The following is an 18338-nucleotide window of genomic DNA, read 5'->3' as shown; positions in this document are numbered from 1 at the left end:
CTCACAGATATTCTTTAATTGATAATAGAGGCACTTTGCTCTGTCACAGGCAAAATGACCCAGGAATGTTATTTTGTTATAGTCACAGAAGGGCCTAAGAAACACATATTACAGATGCCATCTTGACTGTATTTCTGCACTCAGGATTTTGTGTTTCTAGCAAAGAGAGGCGAAACTACCCTTTTACCAGCAGTTCTTTGCACGCTGCCCAAGGAAATCACCCCTTCGCTTAGCTGCACGTCAGAGCGAGCAAAGTAGCACTGTGCAGTTACACAGCTGTGGGAACTGGTGCTGTGCCTCACTCGGTGTCTTGCCCATGACTGTCAGCTTATGCAGAACACTTCTCTCTATCCTTTTGATTTGTTTTCRTGGTTCCCAGAACCACTAGAGAAGAAATAAGGAATGGCAGGAAGAGMAAATGGATGCTACAGAGGAGCAGTCCTGTTTCTTTCACAGCCCTTCTATTTCAGAAATTAGTTACGAGTTAAGGTCTTTAATGCCTGATAAAATCCTGGTTGCCAGTCTGTATTTGGCTGTATTACGATAGCTACTTTAGTTCCCTTGATAAGAAGAAYCCAGCGGTATCAATGTTTCACTTAATAATAATACCTTCTGTTTTATTAACTTTGCTGGGTCAGTAATTCCAAATTTAATAGATGACTGTTGCCTTTAATGAACTGAAATTGTTTTGCTGATTATGAGTTTGCAGAAGGCAGATGCCTTGTCCACATAAGGTCAAGAGTCACAGATACAGTATGGAGCATGCTAAAGCCCTGGAGAAAATTCTCAGGGATGCGAGCAGGCTCAGGTCTTCAGAGATAGATAAACTCCAGCAACTCTCCCCAGYAGCCAGTAAAGAGTGCATCAGAGGAGGGGTATACACAACAGCAAATGAAAARGCAGCGTTCACTCATCAGAACAGCAGTATTACATCTGTATCACAAAGCTTCACCAAGCAGAAATTAGTGTGGACTGCAATTTAAAGCACCAGCAGTTTTAGGATTCCTATACAAAGAAAAATGAGCACCTAATTTTAAGCAGACTTTAAAACCTTGGATGCACAGGACAGCAGAAAGGTTGAAAACAGTGAAACCTCTGGAACCGCTCTGCATATTGAGAGCATCAAAGCAGGGAGGAGTGTTTGTGTCATGGACATGGTATCTCAGGCTTTTTGCAGAGATTTTCACCGTACCACACTTCCTGAGGCAGGACACTGTTGCCCTTAGCAGGCAGATCACATCAGTGTCCGAAGTCTGGGGACATCCAGGCCAAAGTATGTTACTGAGTTCACCTGCAGCACAAAGTCTGTCCACAGAGGCATCAGTCACAAAATCATCACAACTGATATTAATTTCTCTTTAAGTTCTCTCAAGATGTCTGTGCTGAGCTATGCCATGACATAGTAAAGACTCTCCCCAGAACAGGCACATGCACAAGACAAACTCATGTCAGCACTGCTAGTTYCAGGTCTTGTGGCTTGCTAACATGCTTATCCTGTAACACTCGTAGATTTAAGTGACTAAAGACACTGCAAATCCTAGCATTATGACACCAAACACCTAGGAAACTGCCTCCACAAAACCTGTCACTGGAAGAGCAACACTCAGCACAGTACTGAGTACGTATGTGCTGCGCCTTAAAGAATAAGCTACAGGACATCTTGCCTGACTTCTGTTTGAAACACAGGATCCCACAAAGAGAAACCCAGTCAGATTCTGCCAACAGCGCAACTGAAATACAACTAAGGAACAGTCCTCCCCTWAAATGTTTGTGATGCCAGAAGGAAAAGGCCAAAGAAAACAGGAGGCTGCAATTCAAAGARGGAGATGACATGATACGAAGGGACACAGAAGCAGCAGACTGTTACTGCAATTACGACAGGAGCACTTAACTGGCTGTTCTTATCAAGTCAGGATCACATCAAGATACGCGCTGTAGGAACATACAGCCCATGTTCCAAAGTGCTGGAAGCCAAGAGAGAGCTTAGAGAAAAGCTATCATCCCTGGAGACATGAGCACAGAGCGGTTTCACAGCTTGTCCGAGACGAAACAAGAAATAACAGCAGAATCAAAAGCTGAATMTCCTGAGTTCCAACCAATGTTTTAACCATGGTATTTTTTTTCCCCTCTTGAACCAAGGGAAAGCAGTAACCTAAAAATGCTTGGAGCTAAATTAATACAATACAGCATCACTGATTATAACTTTGTCAAGATTCTTTTAAAGTATGCACGTGCCCAAAGCGACAGGCGCAAAAGGTTCTGCACAGCTTTTTCAGGAGTGCTGAGGCACCCATTCCAGCAGAAAACATTCTGAAAAATCACACAAGGTACCCATTTGATCAGGTGGTCTTAAAAGAATATATAGACAAGAAGAATGTCATCATCAACAGTACTTTTCTTATCTAATTACATCCAAATTCAACCCGGTTGAATTTACAACTGAGAGAAATCAATGTTTCCTTTCTGACTTTCAGCCCAGGTCATAGCTGAAGAGCCAGCACTACAATCTTGTAAGAATTACGCGAGCCCCTGCTTCCCTTTCAGTTAGGGAAAGTTTGTTTTTTTCCAAATAAATGTACATTTTTCCTTTTTGGCATAATTTTTGGCCTGTGACAGTAAGACTTGGAGGTCACAGTTCTAGAACAAGAAGTTCTTTCTACAGCCCTTATTTAGCTCTGCTGTTCTTAATGGAATGATTACTTTCCTGTTTCTGTGACATATATTCCAGAGTCARTTTATTTTCTCCAGGTTTTAGATTTATCATTCTGTTCTTTCTTACAACRTATGAATTTGGAGGAACATACAACATGCAAATGTATAAGCCAATAAATAAGGCCTTTGCTCAAACAGCTGCAGMTGAAGTTGGTTTGAAGGACGCTGGTATTGGGACTGCTGCTATACTTCCTGTGTTTAGTGCATTAACAGAAATAATGGCAAATATTATTGGCAAATAGCGTGATAGTCACAACCCCCTTTACAAAATAAGCAGAAAAACACAGCAGKAATCACATCAACCTATGGAACAACCACAAATTTGTATGCAATGCAGCATGACTTAGTCAAGGTTATACAGAGAACACTAAACAGAATATTACATACTTTTCTATTTTTCTAGAAGCATGCAATTTACCTTGAAAACAAATCCTTCTGGACAGGTATGATCATACTTGTAAACCTTGTAGACTACCAGAAATACAACGCATGTTAAGAATGCAAGAGCAAAAAGGACCAGCACAGTTACCTGTAAAGACAAACAAAACACGCTCAAGTTAGGAAAGCACTGTGTACGGTACTGCTGTTTGTTATTGCAGGTGGCAGACATCAGTTACGAACACCTTTACAGTAAAATCAAGCAAAGAATAAAAATGGCTACTTAGTTATTGAGAGAGAYGAGAAAAGTGGCACATAAGTGGTTCTGCCTCCCCCCTTCTCAGAGGARACAGCAGATCATCTGGGCAGTGGCCCATTGCCACCACCCCGCAAGGCTTTTTYGGTTGCTTTTCTGTTCAGTGCACACATGAGGCCACAAGGACACATCGAGGTGGTTTGGGTCTGCTGCTTTTCCAGTACTTGAATGATGTAAATGCAAGTCTAGTTTATGTCAGGTGCCATTGGATAAACATGTTTACCCCATGCCTGGCYAAGAATTGAGTCAGATGATAATAAATTAACACAGGTGTCATCTAAATAATAAAGGTGACTAGCAGGGCAAGGAGAAAGTAGTGTCTGCCCCCTCTTGTTAGGGGAAGCGTTTGTTACACCCSTTACCTATGGATAGTTGTACCAGTAAGCTGTATGCTTGAAAGCCCAGTGTTCCTGAATTTATAGGTCAAACCAGGACTTCTCCACCATGCGGAGACTGCACAGGAGTAACCCAGATCCATAAGGGAATGCATCAAGGCATTCAGCATAGGGCACTGAAAAGTCCAGGTACAACTGCCCCTGCAGCGCTCCCAGAGAAGCCTTCAAATCTCAGCCTTACAGACTGCGCTTCACAGGCTGCACTGCATGGCACTGACTCTCCCCGTGTCCTTCAGGACCTCTCTGGTCCTGAATTCATGTTCGAACGGAGTCAGAGACACACCATTAAGTTCAAACTGAAATTAGCTTCAGTATCATGGTAACTTTCCCAGGATTAAACTCGGAGCAGCTGGAGACTGGACAACCTTTTAAGTAATGTAAGAAATAAAATTACCTCTAGTATTCCCTTTCCCATTAGCCAGAAAAAGTGCAAGTTTTTGTCCTAGCAGTTACACTGCARAGCTCCCTAATCAGATCTCTTTTATTGAGGAAGGTGTGAGCTGAGCAAGTGGCATTCATTATCTGAGAGAATGTCCCAGATGTGCATTTTTATTGTTCAAAAACTTCTACTGAAACACAAATGAGTAGTTCCCAGAGAATAGAAGACTTCAGAGTAAGAGTAGTTGAGCTTTTTTTTTTTTTTTTTTTTTTTATATTTAAGCAAATTAGAAAGAAGCCAGCATCTGTTCCAGCATAAAAAAGAGTAACAAACAGAAACAAACATAATTATGTTATTAACAAATTAAAACAAAGTTCAATATGATCTATATTTTAAATAAATAGGGGAAAGTCAGGTAAATACACCTTCTAAAAAAAAAAAGAGAATTTCAACATATCAGGGTCAATTATGCCAAGAAAAATAATCTGGTATTTTAGGAAGTAAAAAAAAAAAAAAATAGAGCTTTGCCTCTTGGGGAAAAAAATACCTCACACTATCATTATGATAACTCCCAGAACTAACAGAATTTGTAACACTACAAACTACATCTAGCAGTGGGACTAGTACTGATACTGAAAGACTGAGATGAGCTTCCACAGACTTCTCATGCTGGGAAGCTAACTTCACCCAGGACAGGTAACAGTAAGTGCTAAGCTTCCTGGTAGAAACCAGGTTAGGGAGTACAGTGTGCTGCTGAAGCCAACGATATTACAAGGATTTTTGATTGACAGAARATAAGCAAAAAATGAAGGGCCAGAAGAGAAGGCAAGAAGAACCACAGATCAGAAAGTAATTCAGCAAAAGAAATGTAAATATTAATGTAACTATGCTGATCTAAGTGTGACACAGAGCAAAGGACCTTTCTGGTTAATAGCAACGTCTTCAGTTTCCCAGAACAGTCACTGGATTAAAAAACACTCCACATTTTCAAAATCACACTGAAAACCTGGATAGATTACTCCGTCTTGCCAGCTTCGTATCTTCAGTTCATCCCATGTCTCAGTATGTCATCCAAGAGATCAGGTATGTTTTCCTTCCTGGTCATTTCCTCACTGCTGCCCCAGTCACCTCTGAGCCCTTCCCATGTATTTTGAGCAGGTGTATCCTTTTTTTCCTTCTGTTTTCGTTTGGGCTTTCTTCCCATCTTTCCTCAGCCATCCCCCTGACATACAGATATATGGGCCCTTGGCTTGGCTCAAACCTTGCGTCTCGTTTGCAAGCATCTTCCCCTCTCCACAAATGGGGCAAGCTTTATTCTCTGCTCTCCACCAAAATTTTTCCCTGTATTCCAGGCTCTAGCAAAACAGACTGTTCTTCCCTAATACTGCAGCTGCTACCTTGGACTCCTTGTCCCATTTCCTTTAAAACCTTGCTGATCCTACACACTGCCAGCATCCGCAGCCAAGCCAAGGGKCCCGAAACATGCCTCTGCTTCGAACAGAACTGCAGCCTGCCTGTGGGGCCATGGGCGCAAGGCTTCTGCCCCTGTTAAGCTGGGCAACACGAGGCGATGAGGGACCAGGGAGAAAGAGAAAGCAGTCCTCACCCAGCCAGGCAGCTCCACAACACACATACTCCACTCCAAGTTGCAACCTTTGGGTCATTCACTTCCCACCCCTGCAATCCACTGGCTCAAAGTATGTGTTATCCTCGTCTGTCCACTCTGGCAATCATTTCTCTTCCCATAAGAAAAGGGATAGAGAAGAAAGAAGGGATAGAGAAGAAAGAAGAAAACAGAGAGAAGAAAGATGACAACCTGGTGAGATTATTACCGAGGCTTCCTGTGCCCTCCAAGACGTATTCCACAGGGCCTTGAAGAAAGTGGCTTTCTCTCAGAGAACTGCTCTATGATGTTGGACGTTCGCACCAAGCAGAACAACAGATTGGTTCAGTTCACATTTGTCTCCTCCATGGATGGGGTAAATGGTCTATATATTGTGCACATTGCTGGAGTTTGGCATGCTGCAGAGTCACGGCCTCAGGGCTGATTTGCTGACGCACAGAACATTTACCTGTATCAGTGACCTATTTGGAATTGTGAGTTCTCAATGCTCTTACAAGTCACATCTAACATGGTCCTTCCATTGCCACACAGTAAGCCAGAGAAAAGCTCTCAGGGCTCCTGGCTTTTAATTCTCAGATAATCATTCTCCCTCACTTACTTACTGAATTACCTAATCTTATTAATTTTGGTATTAACATATAAAATTTTACTCTTACTATCTCCAATATTTGTAATCACACTCCATTTGCAAATCCCTAATCAAGTAAGCTCTCATCTCCTTTCTTACAGAACAGAAGTGCAGTTCTCTTACCATCCTGCAGGATACAAGCAACTTCTGCGCAAGGAAAGAAGAGCTGTGCATACAAATGACACAGATGAAAAGAAATCCAGCAACAGAATCCAAGATGATCCCATTATTAATCCAATTCACTTTTCCCCTGTAAGCTGAAAATCCTTCTCTTCCTTATCACAGTTTTTCCCTTCACTTTCACAGAACCCCACCACTGATGGTCCACAACAGTCTGATCCCAGGTTCACTTCTGAACCGAGCCAGTCATCATCTCTGCACTGCCAGTTACACAGCAGATCCCCTCCTCTCTGCCTTGCCTTTGACTTCTCCCCTGTGAACTGCCCTTCACAGATCAAAGCACAATAAGAAGAAAGCTGCTTCTTTGGTCCACAAGCCCTACCAAAGCTGACATTTTACTGCTTTCTTTCACAGCAACTTTGTATGCTCTGTACAAGCTAAGGGAAAGTCATTTTCTACTTCCTGCAGGGGTTGTGGGAACAACTTTTTCTTGTCCTGTGTTCRGGGTAGGAGACTGCAATTCATGTGCAAGCACTACTCCTCTACCCCACAAGGAAACCTTCAGTTTCTTCTCCTTGTGGCAGCCAGCTGGCCGAGTGCAGGACCACACAGTGGGAGCAAACTCTTCCATAATGCACTGCCACTACACATCACAYAACACCAAGGTGTCTGTCACACCACATGAGTGACTGTCTTTTAAAATACATTTTATGAAATAACTACAGGATAGCACTATCAAGCCTTTCCTTTAACTAGGGACCTACAGTGTGGTTTTGTTTTTATCTTCAGGGCATCCTTTAAAGTTAGTTTTAAGGAGATCTGGCAGCAGAACTAAGTGAACAGAAGAGATGACAAGATATGCATGTGGCAGATTTTTGAATAGATTCTAAGTGAAGAGCAGAAGGACAGCGTCTAGCCAGAAGCCATTACAGTAATCGAAATAAGAGATGACTAATGAATGAACTAAGTGTACCTACGGCAAAAAAAATCCCCATCTTCAGACTCTGTAAGCATTTAGCCGAACAAATTAAACTCCCCGGATCTGACAACTACACTAAAACGTGAATGACTGGTGATAAGGCCTTACCATCAAGATTTTCTAYGAGATCTTCCCGATCAGTCCATCCTGCTGCTGCAGCTGCAAAGCACTGCAAGCTGTATTCTCTTCTCTTGGCTTGGCTACTGCAGTCTCCTCCTTCCTCACTTTGTTAACATTTATCTTGCTCCCATTTTAATCAAGCGAGATGCTACAGCAAAATTCATTAATTGCACCAATTATGCCTGTTTCTCTGCAGATCCCTTCCTGGCTTCTGTCCCTTTCTGAACAAATTATAGGCCTTGTTTCAAGGCCATGCATAATTCTGCTTCTTATGCTCCTCTTAGCCACATCTCTTTTCACTTTGCCTTTATTTCACGGTCCCACTGAAGCCTTGCTGCCACCTGTTTTTTCCTGTGCCATCACCTCCACACTTCTCATGCCTTCTCTTTTTGTCTGAAATTCTTTCCTTAACCCTCTCTGTGCTTTTTTGCACTGCTTTCCTTCAAGTTTTTCTTCCCATCATGCACTTTTCAGCAAATCTACCCAGGAACGTTCATGCTGCTGTGAGAAGTGGAACTAAGGTGGAACTAACAAGATGTGTATTAATCTTCACTGCTCAGTCACTGGCACTTTGTCACATCCATCTCTATTTTACATCCATGCATTATCTATTTCAATTGTAGCCTCTCAGGAACACAACTTTTGGTTCTGTTTTGTCTGTAAAGTACTAACACACACTTGGTGCTAAATAAAAAGAGAGAAGACATACATTTATAGAGCACCTTTCATCTGAAACGATTTACAACCAATTTATGCTTTGCTCGCCAGTGAAATGCAAAGCTCTCTGGGATGAAATACAGCAACCCTGCACAATCATTTAGGACAGGAAATTAAGATTATTGCTATCCAATTTAAACTAYAGAATTTTAGGCAGCCAGACTGTAATTACAATAGATTGAGTCTGGCTACATCCCACAGACTTAAAAGTCATGAAACATCATGTTGACTTCCCTGCAAATGGCCGTGACCTCAATTCGACCTCTYTCCACTGAAATCCTGCATCTCCAGCTACACAATGCCCTCTGCCAGCATGTTACAGAACAGTAAAATCAGGTGTCCACTTCCCCTAACATTTACGTTTTTCCAAAGTAATTTTCTTGTTTGCTCTTATATGGGCCTGTCTGTAAAAGATTACAGGCAAGATGAGCCTGAACCAATACAGGTAAGGGATAATAGAGAAGATTCAGCTTGATGCTCACATGTCCATGCACAAGATTTGACCCAGATTCATTTACACAGCAGTCCCAATTATATAGACTAAGTTGGTTTAAACCACTATGGGAATATACAAAATATTACCAGTGGCTCAGAAGACAACTAGGTGCCTCCTTTCAGGAGGACATTTCTAACACCACATATCACATTTAGTTACTGGCATCTAACTACCAAACTCATTTTCTCTGCCAGAACATCTGCACCAGGATAAGACTCTTGGGGTAGACCGTACCCCCCCCTTCCCCCCCCCCAAAAAAAAAAAAAAAAAGGAGAGAAAGAGAGAGAAATCAAAAGACTATCCTTCTCAAACAGAGATTACAAAAAGAAAGATAGCACTGGCTTGGGAGCTTATCTGGAGATGACAGAGTAATAGCAAAAAAGGTAGATTCAAGAAGGACAGTAACTAAAAATGAGCAGAAGCTACAGACCAAGTTCTTCCTAAAAGTGACAGTGTAAGGCAACAAGAGCCTGCCTGCAAGGGAGTTGATTAATGAAACCTGAGGGAGATATTGCCAGAAGGCAGGYAACAAGGCAGTGGCCTTGAGAGACTAGTTTCAGGGTTTGACATAACTAGTCATGGCACAGAGTGTCCCCATCACRTCCTTCTATCATGTTGCACCATATAATAGTGTTACAACTACAGAGGTCAGAGAAAGGAGCCCAAGAAACCTTATGGCCCTGATTGAACCTTGTTACTTTCCCACACAAACTCTAGAAAGGATTAGTAAAGCCACGAGAGAGGCTAGATAAGTTACTGCATCTGAGGAATGCCCGTGTAAAGCGGTTTACACTTGAGAGACCCAAAGCATCTTCTGTGTCACTGCAGTCTGTGGCCTTGCTGCRAGAAAAGGATTTCTAATTAATACAAAGGCACAGGACACCTGACTGAGACCAGGCAAGTTGCTGTTATGCCCCCATTTTACTTAAATCTTCCAACTCTGACTGTAAACAAACTCCTTTTAGTCAGGAATTTAACATGAAATTGTCAGTTTTAGCTAGAAATTCGATTTAAAAAACAATTAAAAAAATCTATTTTTTTAAAAGAATTGAAGAAGGAAAACGATTAAAAAGAGCAATAAAGATAGTTGCCCAGCAGTGCCTTTACTTACATCTACGTTTTTTAAAATAACAACTACAATAAAGAATTGTTATTTARTTTTCCTTTATTTTTCTTGCTTAAGTAACACAGGAAAGATTCAAAACCTAACACCTGCCAGACACTTATACTTGTAAGCAACTTTAATCCTGTGAGAAGTTCTGTTGAAGAAAACAGAACTACTCATGACAGTAAGTGCCTGCCATTCTTCCAGYACTAAGTGAAAGACATGGTATTACCTAAGGAAGTGCTATCCTGTACAGGAGTGGGCCGACTTACCTCATGCATTCAACAGACTTAAATTGGAAGCAAAGTGTTATCCAAAGTAATCACACAGAAACTAACAGAGAGATGTTTTCTTCTTCTCCAATTATTTTTTCAGCAATAATAATATTATTTAGTATTACTAAGTAATAGCAATACTAAGAAAAACAGGTAAATATGTTTTAAAGGATGTCCCTTTAAGACTGAGCAATAATGGAACATTTAATACACGTTACATACATACATTTTCCCACCTTTTAAAATAACTGAATAAAATTTTAGAAGAAGGTCTCTAGTCCTCTTCCATAACTTCATGCATACGTTCAGGTGACTGCTTGCTACTTGATAGTACATACGACCTTATGGCACAAGAAAGCTTCAGGCTTTGGCTCTGCACTTAGTACGTGTATAGATGTCAAGGATAAAGTCTGAGGAATGGATTTGCCTTTGTATAGAACCACAGGGCTTAAGGTAGACCACAATTTCAGTTTATTCAAACCTTTTCACCTGCTTGAAATTTACTGGGAAACAGAAGTATTTACTTTCAAAATACTGCTCAATGTTCTTTACTCAAGTTTTCCCAAAGATAAAAACAGCTTTCTGCTTTATAACAGAAACAGATTTTTTTCTGAAATTGGTGTGATTGTGTGCAACTGACTGTTGCAGACCAATTCTATAGGAGCCAGAACAGACATCCTACCACAAAATCCAACCGGAGTTTACAAAAACGCTGTTCTGTCAATGGAGCTGACCAATCAAGTTTGGCCTTGGCTTWCTGATACCATCAATTTTCTCCCGCAATAACTTTCTCCTATCACCTGATTTATAAGTCTCTTTCGAAATGACATTTCCAGCCTGGCTGTGCTATTCTGTATAGTGGATGATTTAGAGGAGAGAAAAATCTGCCTCAGTGAAAAYTGCCTACCAGATGTGAAGGACCATCTCCCCACATTAGCCTACACTGTCCAAAGAACAAGAACGAGACTTCTAGTTCTCAATRAAAAAAATATGAAAGACACATCTTTGGTATGATTAGTGCCAGAAAACTAAACCAAGGGTTCACAGAATCAGGAAGTCTTCACATTCTGACCTGCTGGGATACTTGAAACAGATTCTAATTTGAAGTCAGAACGTGGTTTAATACACAAAATCATACTCATATTTTTCTTTGCAAACATTCTCAGCTCTGTTGTTATAACTGTCGTAATGTAGACTGAATGCAGAGAACACATTTTATAATTTCTTACTCAGTTGCTAAAATACCAAATGATCTACATGACATAYGCACGTGCTTGAGTTGCTTCATTTGTTAAGTACATGATTTCTCAAGAAGCACAGCTTTAGATGATCTGCACTGCTGAATCCCAAAAATGCTATCATCTGCTTTGTCCTTATGTAAAACTACATCTTAGAATACACATGTGAATTGCTAGTAAATATGACTGACTTTTTATTCTTAGTGCAATATCTGATTTTGCATCTTGTGGCAAGCTTATGCATCAGTGATATAGAATATTAAAGTTATTAAAACAGCTTCTGAAGCTTATTTCAAGCATGCAAGCCAAAGTCAATATCCCACCAGTTAAATAATGCATTTTATAATGACAGCAAATATTTAATTTTCAAACAAATATCCTTTTGCTCTCTCAGAACCAACAGCAGCAGTTAACATGATAGTTCACAATTAATAAGGACCCAGGAGAAAACCTCACACAATCGGTACTTTTCATCTACATATTTATGAAATGTCATCAATTATTCATGAAATACTTACTACTGGGAGTGGTGAATATGACAATCATGCCTGCTTTTTAAAATGTTACAAACAGCATAACTTAATTCAAGAACTGTTGTATAGAAATTAAGGGACATTTTTAGGACCTGATTGTTCTGCATAAAACTATTGTTTTCAATTAACTGAACCACAGTTTTCTAATTGATCAGCCCCTACACCCTCCTTTCGAAGCCCAGACTTACAGCCACAGTGTGAATCATCATGCAATTCCCAAGAGAAACCAAATCTTACTGAAACCTCTCTCTGATGCAGCAGTTACCTAGCAGCAAAACCTAGCAACCCTGTAGTATGCGATTCAGCCCAGAGTGATCATCATAAAATAATACCTAAAAGACATTTTGTTTTAAGTATGCCATCCAAAGATATATAAAAATGCAACATCAAAATGTTCTGGCATCTAACTGTTCAGTCACACAAATTAGAAATAACTACACAACAGCATGACAAGATATTTATTTGYTGTTCTTTGCTCAGCTCTCCCAAAGACAGAACGAATCCATATCAACAAGAAGATGTATATTCTTAAGTAAAACATTTAGATGCAGCTGAGATACTCAAAAGTCTTTTCTCACCTACAATTTAATCTTACAGTGATGAAGTCCCTTATTCTCTATATTTCTGCTAGTGGGTAAGTGCAAAACACCCAACTACAGATTCTGCTTGGTTGCTTGGAACCTAAATCCTAGCAGGATATTCAGACTAAACAATTTCTCATCTTTCTCTCCTGCAACGCAATAAGCATTTTCAGAGCTCCTTCCAGAGTCCTTTCAAGTCCAGGACTTGCACAAAAGATAGCCAAACAGAAGTCATGCTTGTCCTGAGCTGTCTGTCTGCATCTTACCCTTAAACATAGTAGGTAAAAGCCTCACCTAAGAGGAGGGGGGGGGGTTACTCTCAAGGACCAGAACTGTGGCTTCAGGAGGAGAAAGAAAACAAGAGTCAGAATTCCCAGAAGGATTTTCTGTGAGGGATGGGATGTCCTTGCTCCAAATTAGATGAAGGAAAAATTGGAACTAGGTCTCATTTCCTCAGTAAATCCCTGTCACACTCTGTAACATCTTCTATTAGCCAGTTTGAGGTTGTTCCCTGTACAGCTTACAGARAACAGATCTCATAAGGCTGAAGGCTCTACTGGCTGATCCACACTTAAACATCTGGCATGGCAACACTCCACAAAGTCCCTTTGCAAACATASACTAAACTCTTCCTTGAGCCTTCACCTCGTTCTGTTGTTTTGTTGGTTTTGCCTGCTTGATCCCAGGTAGAGCTTTGCATACATTTCTGAAGGCAAGCTTGGGTCTAGAGAGCTTTTAGGCCAGGCACAATTGCTGTGTTTTATTCTCCACGTTACAGAATTAAGATCCTTGCGTGCAGCCTAGAATTACCATCACACAAATAGTTGTTACATACGTGCTATGTAATGAGAATACACATTTTTATTGCAACTGTACATTTCTCCTCAGACTAAACATTACGCTTTCCAACTTTATTTGTACCTGTGCACTGAATAGCGCAGTTATCTACTGTTTAAAAATGCCTTGGCATCCTTGGGTAGAATGCCTAATTAGAGAAAATGATAGTCTTCATTTATTAAGACAATAGGTATGAAAACATGATCAGGAGGAAAGGTGGTTCAATCCTTGCATCAGTTAAGCTCCCAGCTTTCCTTTGGGACTACTCAAGTGGAAAAAAAAGGTGTGGACACTAAGGAATAAACCTGAGTCACTGATTCTTGCTGAACTGCCAGCCTCCAGCAACAGTCATCGCCAAGCTGTAAGGTGCATCGGGACCACGGAAATTGATGGCAAAGAGCTCTGGTGTATATCCCTAAGCTGCCAAGTCATACATTTAACTATAAAAATTACATAATGGAATATGACAGTGCTTTTATGAGAATGGTTTGGCTACAGTAAAGAATAATAAGCCAAAAAGAAAACAAATACTCTTGTGGTTCTTGCCCTTCAACACTAACAGGAGCTTTACCCATGTAATGAGAGTTAACTGTGTGTAGCCCACATAGACACCTGCCACTGACAGAAATGCCTTCTGTACTGATCTGCCAGTGAGGGATTAAAACCAGTAATGCAGCAGGATTTGCTTTTGCTTTTCATTGCTTAGTACTGAACTATTTTAACATTGATTTTTTTTCATTTGTTTTCAGCCATACCTACAAAAAACATTGTGTTAGTTATAGCCAGTTTTGACTACAATCAGCCATTGATCGTAAGCACTTTCAGGAGTACGACTGAGTTATTACCATCTACAGATGGCACTGCTTACCTTAAATCTTTCTGAAACCCCTTCAGTGATGCTGATTGTGAATTCAGCTATTTTAGGAGTACGGAACTTTCCCTTCTTGCGGTCAGGCTCATATTCTGTTTTTGTTTTGACCACAACCTGAGAAAAGAAAAAAATATATATATATATATGTATATATCTATATATATTTATATCAGTACCTTACTAGCACTTCCTCAGGTGCATTGGCCTGAAACTTGTCGTCATCTTATTTACTCAAGAATTAACTAATTTATTCAGGAAACAATTTCCCTACACAATTAAAAGCATACCAATGCTTTTCTTTTCCCTGCCTACGAGGGCATCTAGCATCATACTGGTCCTTTTCCCACTGTATGTAATTCCTCTAAGGAAGCTGTAAGTTGTTAGTTATTTTTCCTGTCTACTTTTTCACAGAAACCATCAGTAAATTTTCTCTCAAAGTACTTTTGATGGACCTAAAGGAAGAGTCATTACACAACACTGTTTCTTTAATGTTCAGGTTTTTCCAACTGTTCTGTTCCTGTGCTGCTATACTACACAGGCATTTATTTAGTTCAAATCCAAATGTATCATGAAACATCAATTTCTTCCCACTCTGTTTGTATAGTTTGAGAACAGTCATCTCCATTTGCTTCAGGAGATTCTATTAATGCGATTTCAAATCAGAGACCAATAGGATCAGATAGTTACTTAAGATGGTCCTCAGAAATTACCATCAGTAGCAATATTCTTTGATGGCACCATTTTGAGTTTGAAAGAAGTGAAATGACCCATCTATTTGCTATTCCATATGTGCTAAAATATAGCTCTTTACACTGTATTCTTGAAGTCTCAGATAATTTTTGGATTAGTTGCTGTAAGCAGCAAGATGCACAGAAACCCTTGTGAGTTAAGAACAGTTTATTTCCTGCTATGAGCTATTGGCTCAAGCCACAAAATTCAGCATTTTACCTGTATCCCTAAAACATCCATTACCTCATATTTCTAGTCTTCTCCTAGGTACTCTAGTTGTACAAAATTTCACATAACTAGCCTACTTGCCTCACTTCTGTCTTCTACAGTTTTTAGGACCTTTTCAAAGTATCACTCTCAAAATAGTGAGCTATTTATTGTACTGACAGTGCTGTTTATATTTATTCTTTTTGTTTTCCTGATGTTCCAAAGAATAAATATGCTATTCCTTTTAAACTGTCATAATCAGTTGTTATTGTGCCACTGTTACCAGTGGCAATTACGTTATTGTGAAATTAGGATTGACACACCTACAGGTAGCCAGGTACTGAAATTAAAGCTTTTGGTTCTCCTCTCCTCCCCCCTCACTTCCCTGAAATGATATTTTGAACACTTAGTTGTACCTAGGCCCAGTACCACAAGGCTTATTAGATACTTTCAAAATATCACATTGATATATGCAGGACATAGGGAAAGTAGTTTTAAACCCATTTTCAGCTATAAGATAATAATTATAATTATACAACTTTATGATTAATCCCATGATGCTGTTGGGCAAATTGAAGATTTTTTGAATGTTTTTAACATTTTACTTCCCTTCCTCCCCCTTATGTTGCATAATCTCAGGCAACTCACATCACATTCAGTTGCTACTGAACTGAACATACAGTTCTATCTGCTTGGTTATGTAATGTCTTCTTTTGTTTAACATACCTAAAAACGAACTTAAATCAATTCATCCACTTAATTTAGAAGCTGTCAAAATCATCAAAATYGTGCTACAATCACTACTATTCTTGAAGTTATGCTTCACTGCTGTACTGGAGTCTTGTCCATGAATAATAAGCATATATATATGTATATATGTATATATATACACACACGTGTGGGTGTATACATATTTATGGAGTATGTACTCCTATTTATTATACAAATGTCCTTGTACCTCAGAATTTGATTTTTGTGTCAATTCTGACTTACTATGTTTGCTATTTTCACATGATCAATTGCCCTACTGCCTTTTAATCCATAGCAACCAACAAACACTTACATGACTAACCAGACAGTCACAGAACAAAGCCAGTATATATTTTTATTTTTCCTCAATGTTTGCAAAGGAAAGGAAAGTTAACACACACATAGTAGGAAAAGTAGAAAAGCCAATSGAACACTTTTTCAGGTTTTAAGTCTAGGTGTATGTTTGCTTTTGTTCAAGGTAAACCTTGTGAAGGTGGGAAGAGTTCCAGTCTTCCAGTTCTAGTCTTTATCAACCAAAGAACTGTAGAAGCAATCAAAGCAGCACAGAGCCTCATGGCTTTGCAACAGGAGCAACACTTACGTTAAATCTTTGACCACACTTTGAGACCTGCATGACAGTGGAGTAACACAACAAATGCCTCTGGACGTCAGTCCTCAGTGGCTGACATCATGGCCATGCCCAGTCACCATTTGGTAGGCATATWGGACACATAAGACAAAGCTGTTCTAAAGCCTTCGGGTGCAATTTTGTCCTCAGTTATGTGATTTACACCCAAGTAACTGATGGTGGAAAACAGGCCTTAAGGCTCTGRAGCAGCCGTTATGGCCTACTGTATTTATGCCTGCCAACTGGTCATTAAGTACAAAACAGAATGATGTTGATAGGCATTCAAATGGAGGTCACAAATGCCTTTGTACTGCACACAAGCAACATGGTATACAGCAAATTTAGAAATCTGAAACTCTCTATTCCTTATATAAGAATATGTGATTTTTTTAAGCTGTGAGGGACCTATCACAGCATCTAGAAGTAGAATTGACAGAAGACATGAAGCCAAAAATAAAAATAATTACAAAAATCATTTAAAAGATATTACTGACCATTCCCMAGTCAAATTTTGTATTTTCCAAAGATCATACAGCTTTTTTGCCAGATGTATATCTGAAAAGTGAGTATCTGAAAAAGTATCCTAGTGCTGGACATAGTAGGATGTTACTCACGATAACATTTAGTAAATTCTTTATTGTGAGGGGAAGAAGCAGATTGACAGGCTACTATATCATTTTCCTACGTTAAATCCGCGTAACAAGGCAAGTGGAACACATGCTGTAAGCAGCACCTTGGCCAGCTGAGGACCATCCGAATAACCTGCTTGGAGGTTTTGGGGCAAATAATCTGTAAAGAGAAGCCCAGCAGGCTGTTCTCATCCAGTCATTTCAGCTTGTCTGGGGCTAGCAGGGAGGCCCACTGAGACATAAGGAATATGGAAGTCTGTGGGTAGTCTGCTTACGTACATACGTACATCTTGCAGAGAGATAAAGCAGCGCTTTCCCGTTAGGAGAGGTTTTTCAGGACAGAGAAAATTCATGTAATTCATAGGGCATATACAGTACCTTCCAGATACTGTGAAGAAAGGTACTGAATAAGGGGCATGACAGTACCACAGCGAGATGCTTGCATTTGTATGGTTATGCATTGCAGACAGCAGCACTGAAATCTAAACACGCTTATTGCTAACATTTTCCACTACTTTTTTTTCATGGTAAGTGAAGTAATTTTAATGCAGATCACYACTACTGGATTTTCGTTAGCTTAACTGCCAGTATTTCCCCCCAGATGGATTTGCCACTCCTTAAAACACCCTGCGCTTCTTGCGATTTCCGAGCTGCTCGCTACACGTAACGGGCTCTTTTGTTGTTCGCCCGAGATTTGGGTGTGATTCTCCGCGGTGGAAACCGGCGCCCCGCGTACCTTATCGGGAGGCGGGAACTGGAGCTGATTGACATCCAGGGGTGTGATCAGGGGGATGGTGTCGAATCCATCCTCCAAGAGCGGCTGCTTTGTGCTCTTCTCGCTGAAATTACTCCCCAGTTTCACCATCCTTCCGGGAGAGCAGGATTTCCCTGCGCACACGCACAGAGGCAGAAACGCGGAGCGGAGCGTGTCAGCGCCCCGGGACGCACCAGCCCCTGCCCGAGCCCGCAACGCCTCGCGGCGGAAAATATTATAAAAACAAGCGTTGCCCTCGGCGGCTCGGAGAGCGCCCGCGGTTTGGGGAGCAAGAGCGACCGCCGGCGCTCCTACCGCTCGCCTCAGCGGCGACAGT

The 18338-nt window shown here is 40.5% G+C and overlaps 1 protein-coding gene across 1 annotated transcript in view; it reads right to left on the bottom strand.

Moving 5' to 3' along the window:
• Positions 1-18228, bottom strand: part of NSG1 (neuronal vesicle trafficking associated 1) — a 23031-nt gene extending 4803 nt beyond the window's left edge. Inside the window, exons 1-3 of the mRNA XM_085309577.1 lie at positions 17984-18228; positions 14302-14418; positions 3131-3241 (exon numbers count right to left, since the gene is read on the bottom strand). Of these exons, the coding sequence (XP_085165703.1) occupies positions 3131-3241; positions 14302-14418; positions 17984-18112 (357 nt within the window). The 5' untranslated portion in view covers positions 18113-18228. The remainder of the gene's footprint in view (positions 1-3130; positions 3242-14301; positions 14419-17983) is intronic.
• Positions 18229-18338: the final 110 nt, after the last annotated feature.

The sequence above is a fragment of the Rhea americana genome, unplaced genomic scaffold, assembly GCF_003343005.1.
Source record: "Rhea americana isolate MKP2758 unplaced genomic scaffold, rheAme1 scaffold_30, whole genome shotgun sequence".
Classification (NCBI taxonomy): Eukaryota; Metazoa; Chordata; class Aves; order Rheiformes; family Rheidae; genus Rhea; species Rhea americana.
This window is presented reverse-complemented; position numbering and strand designations above follow the sequence as displayed.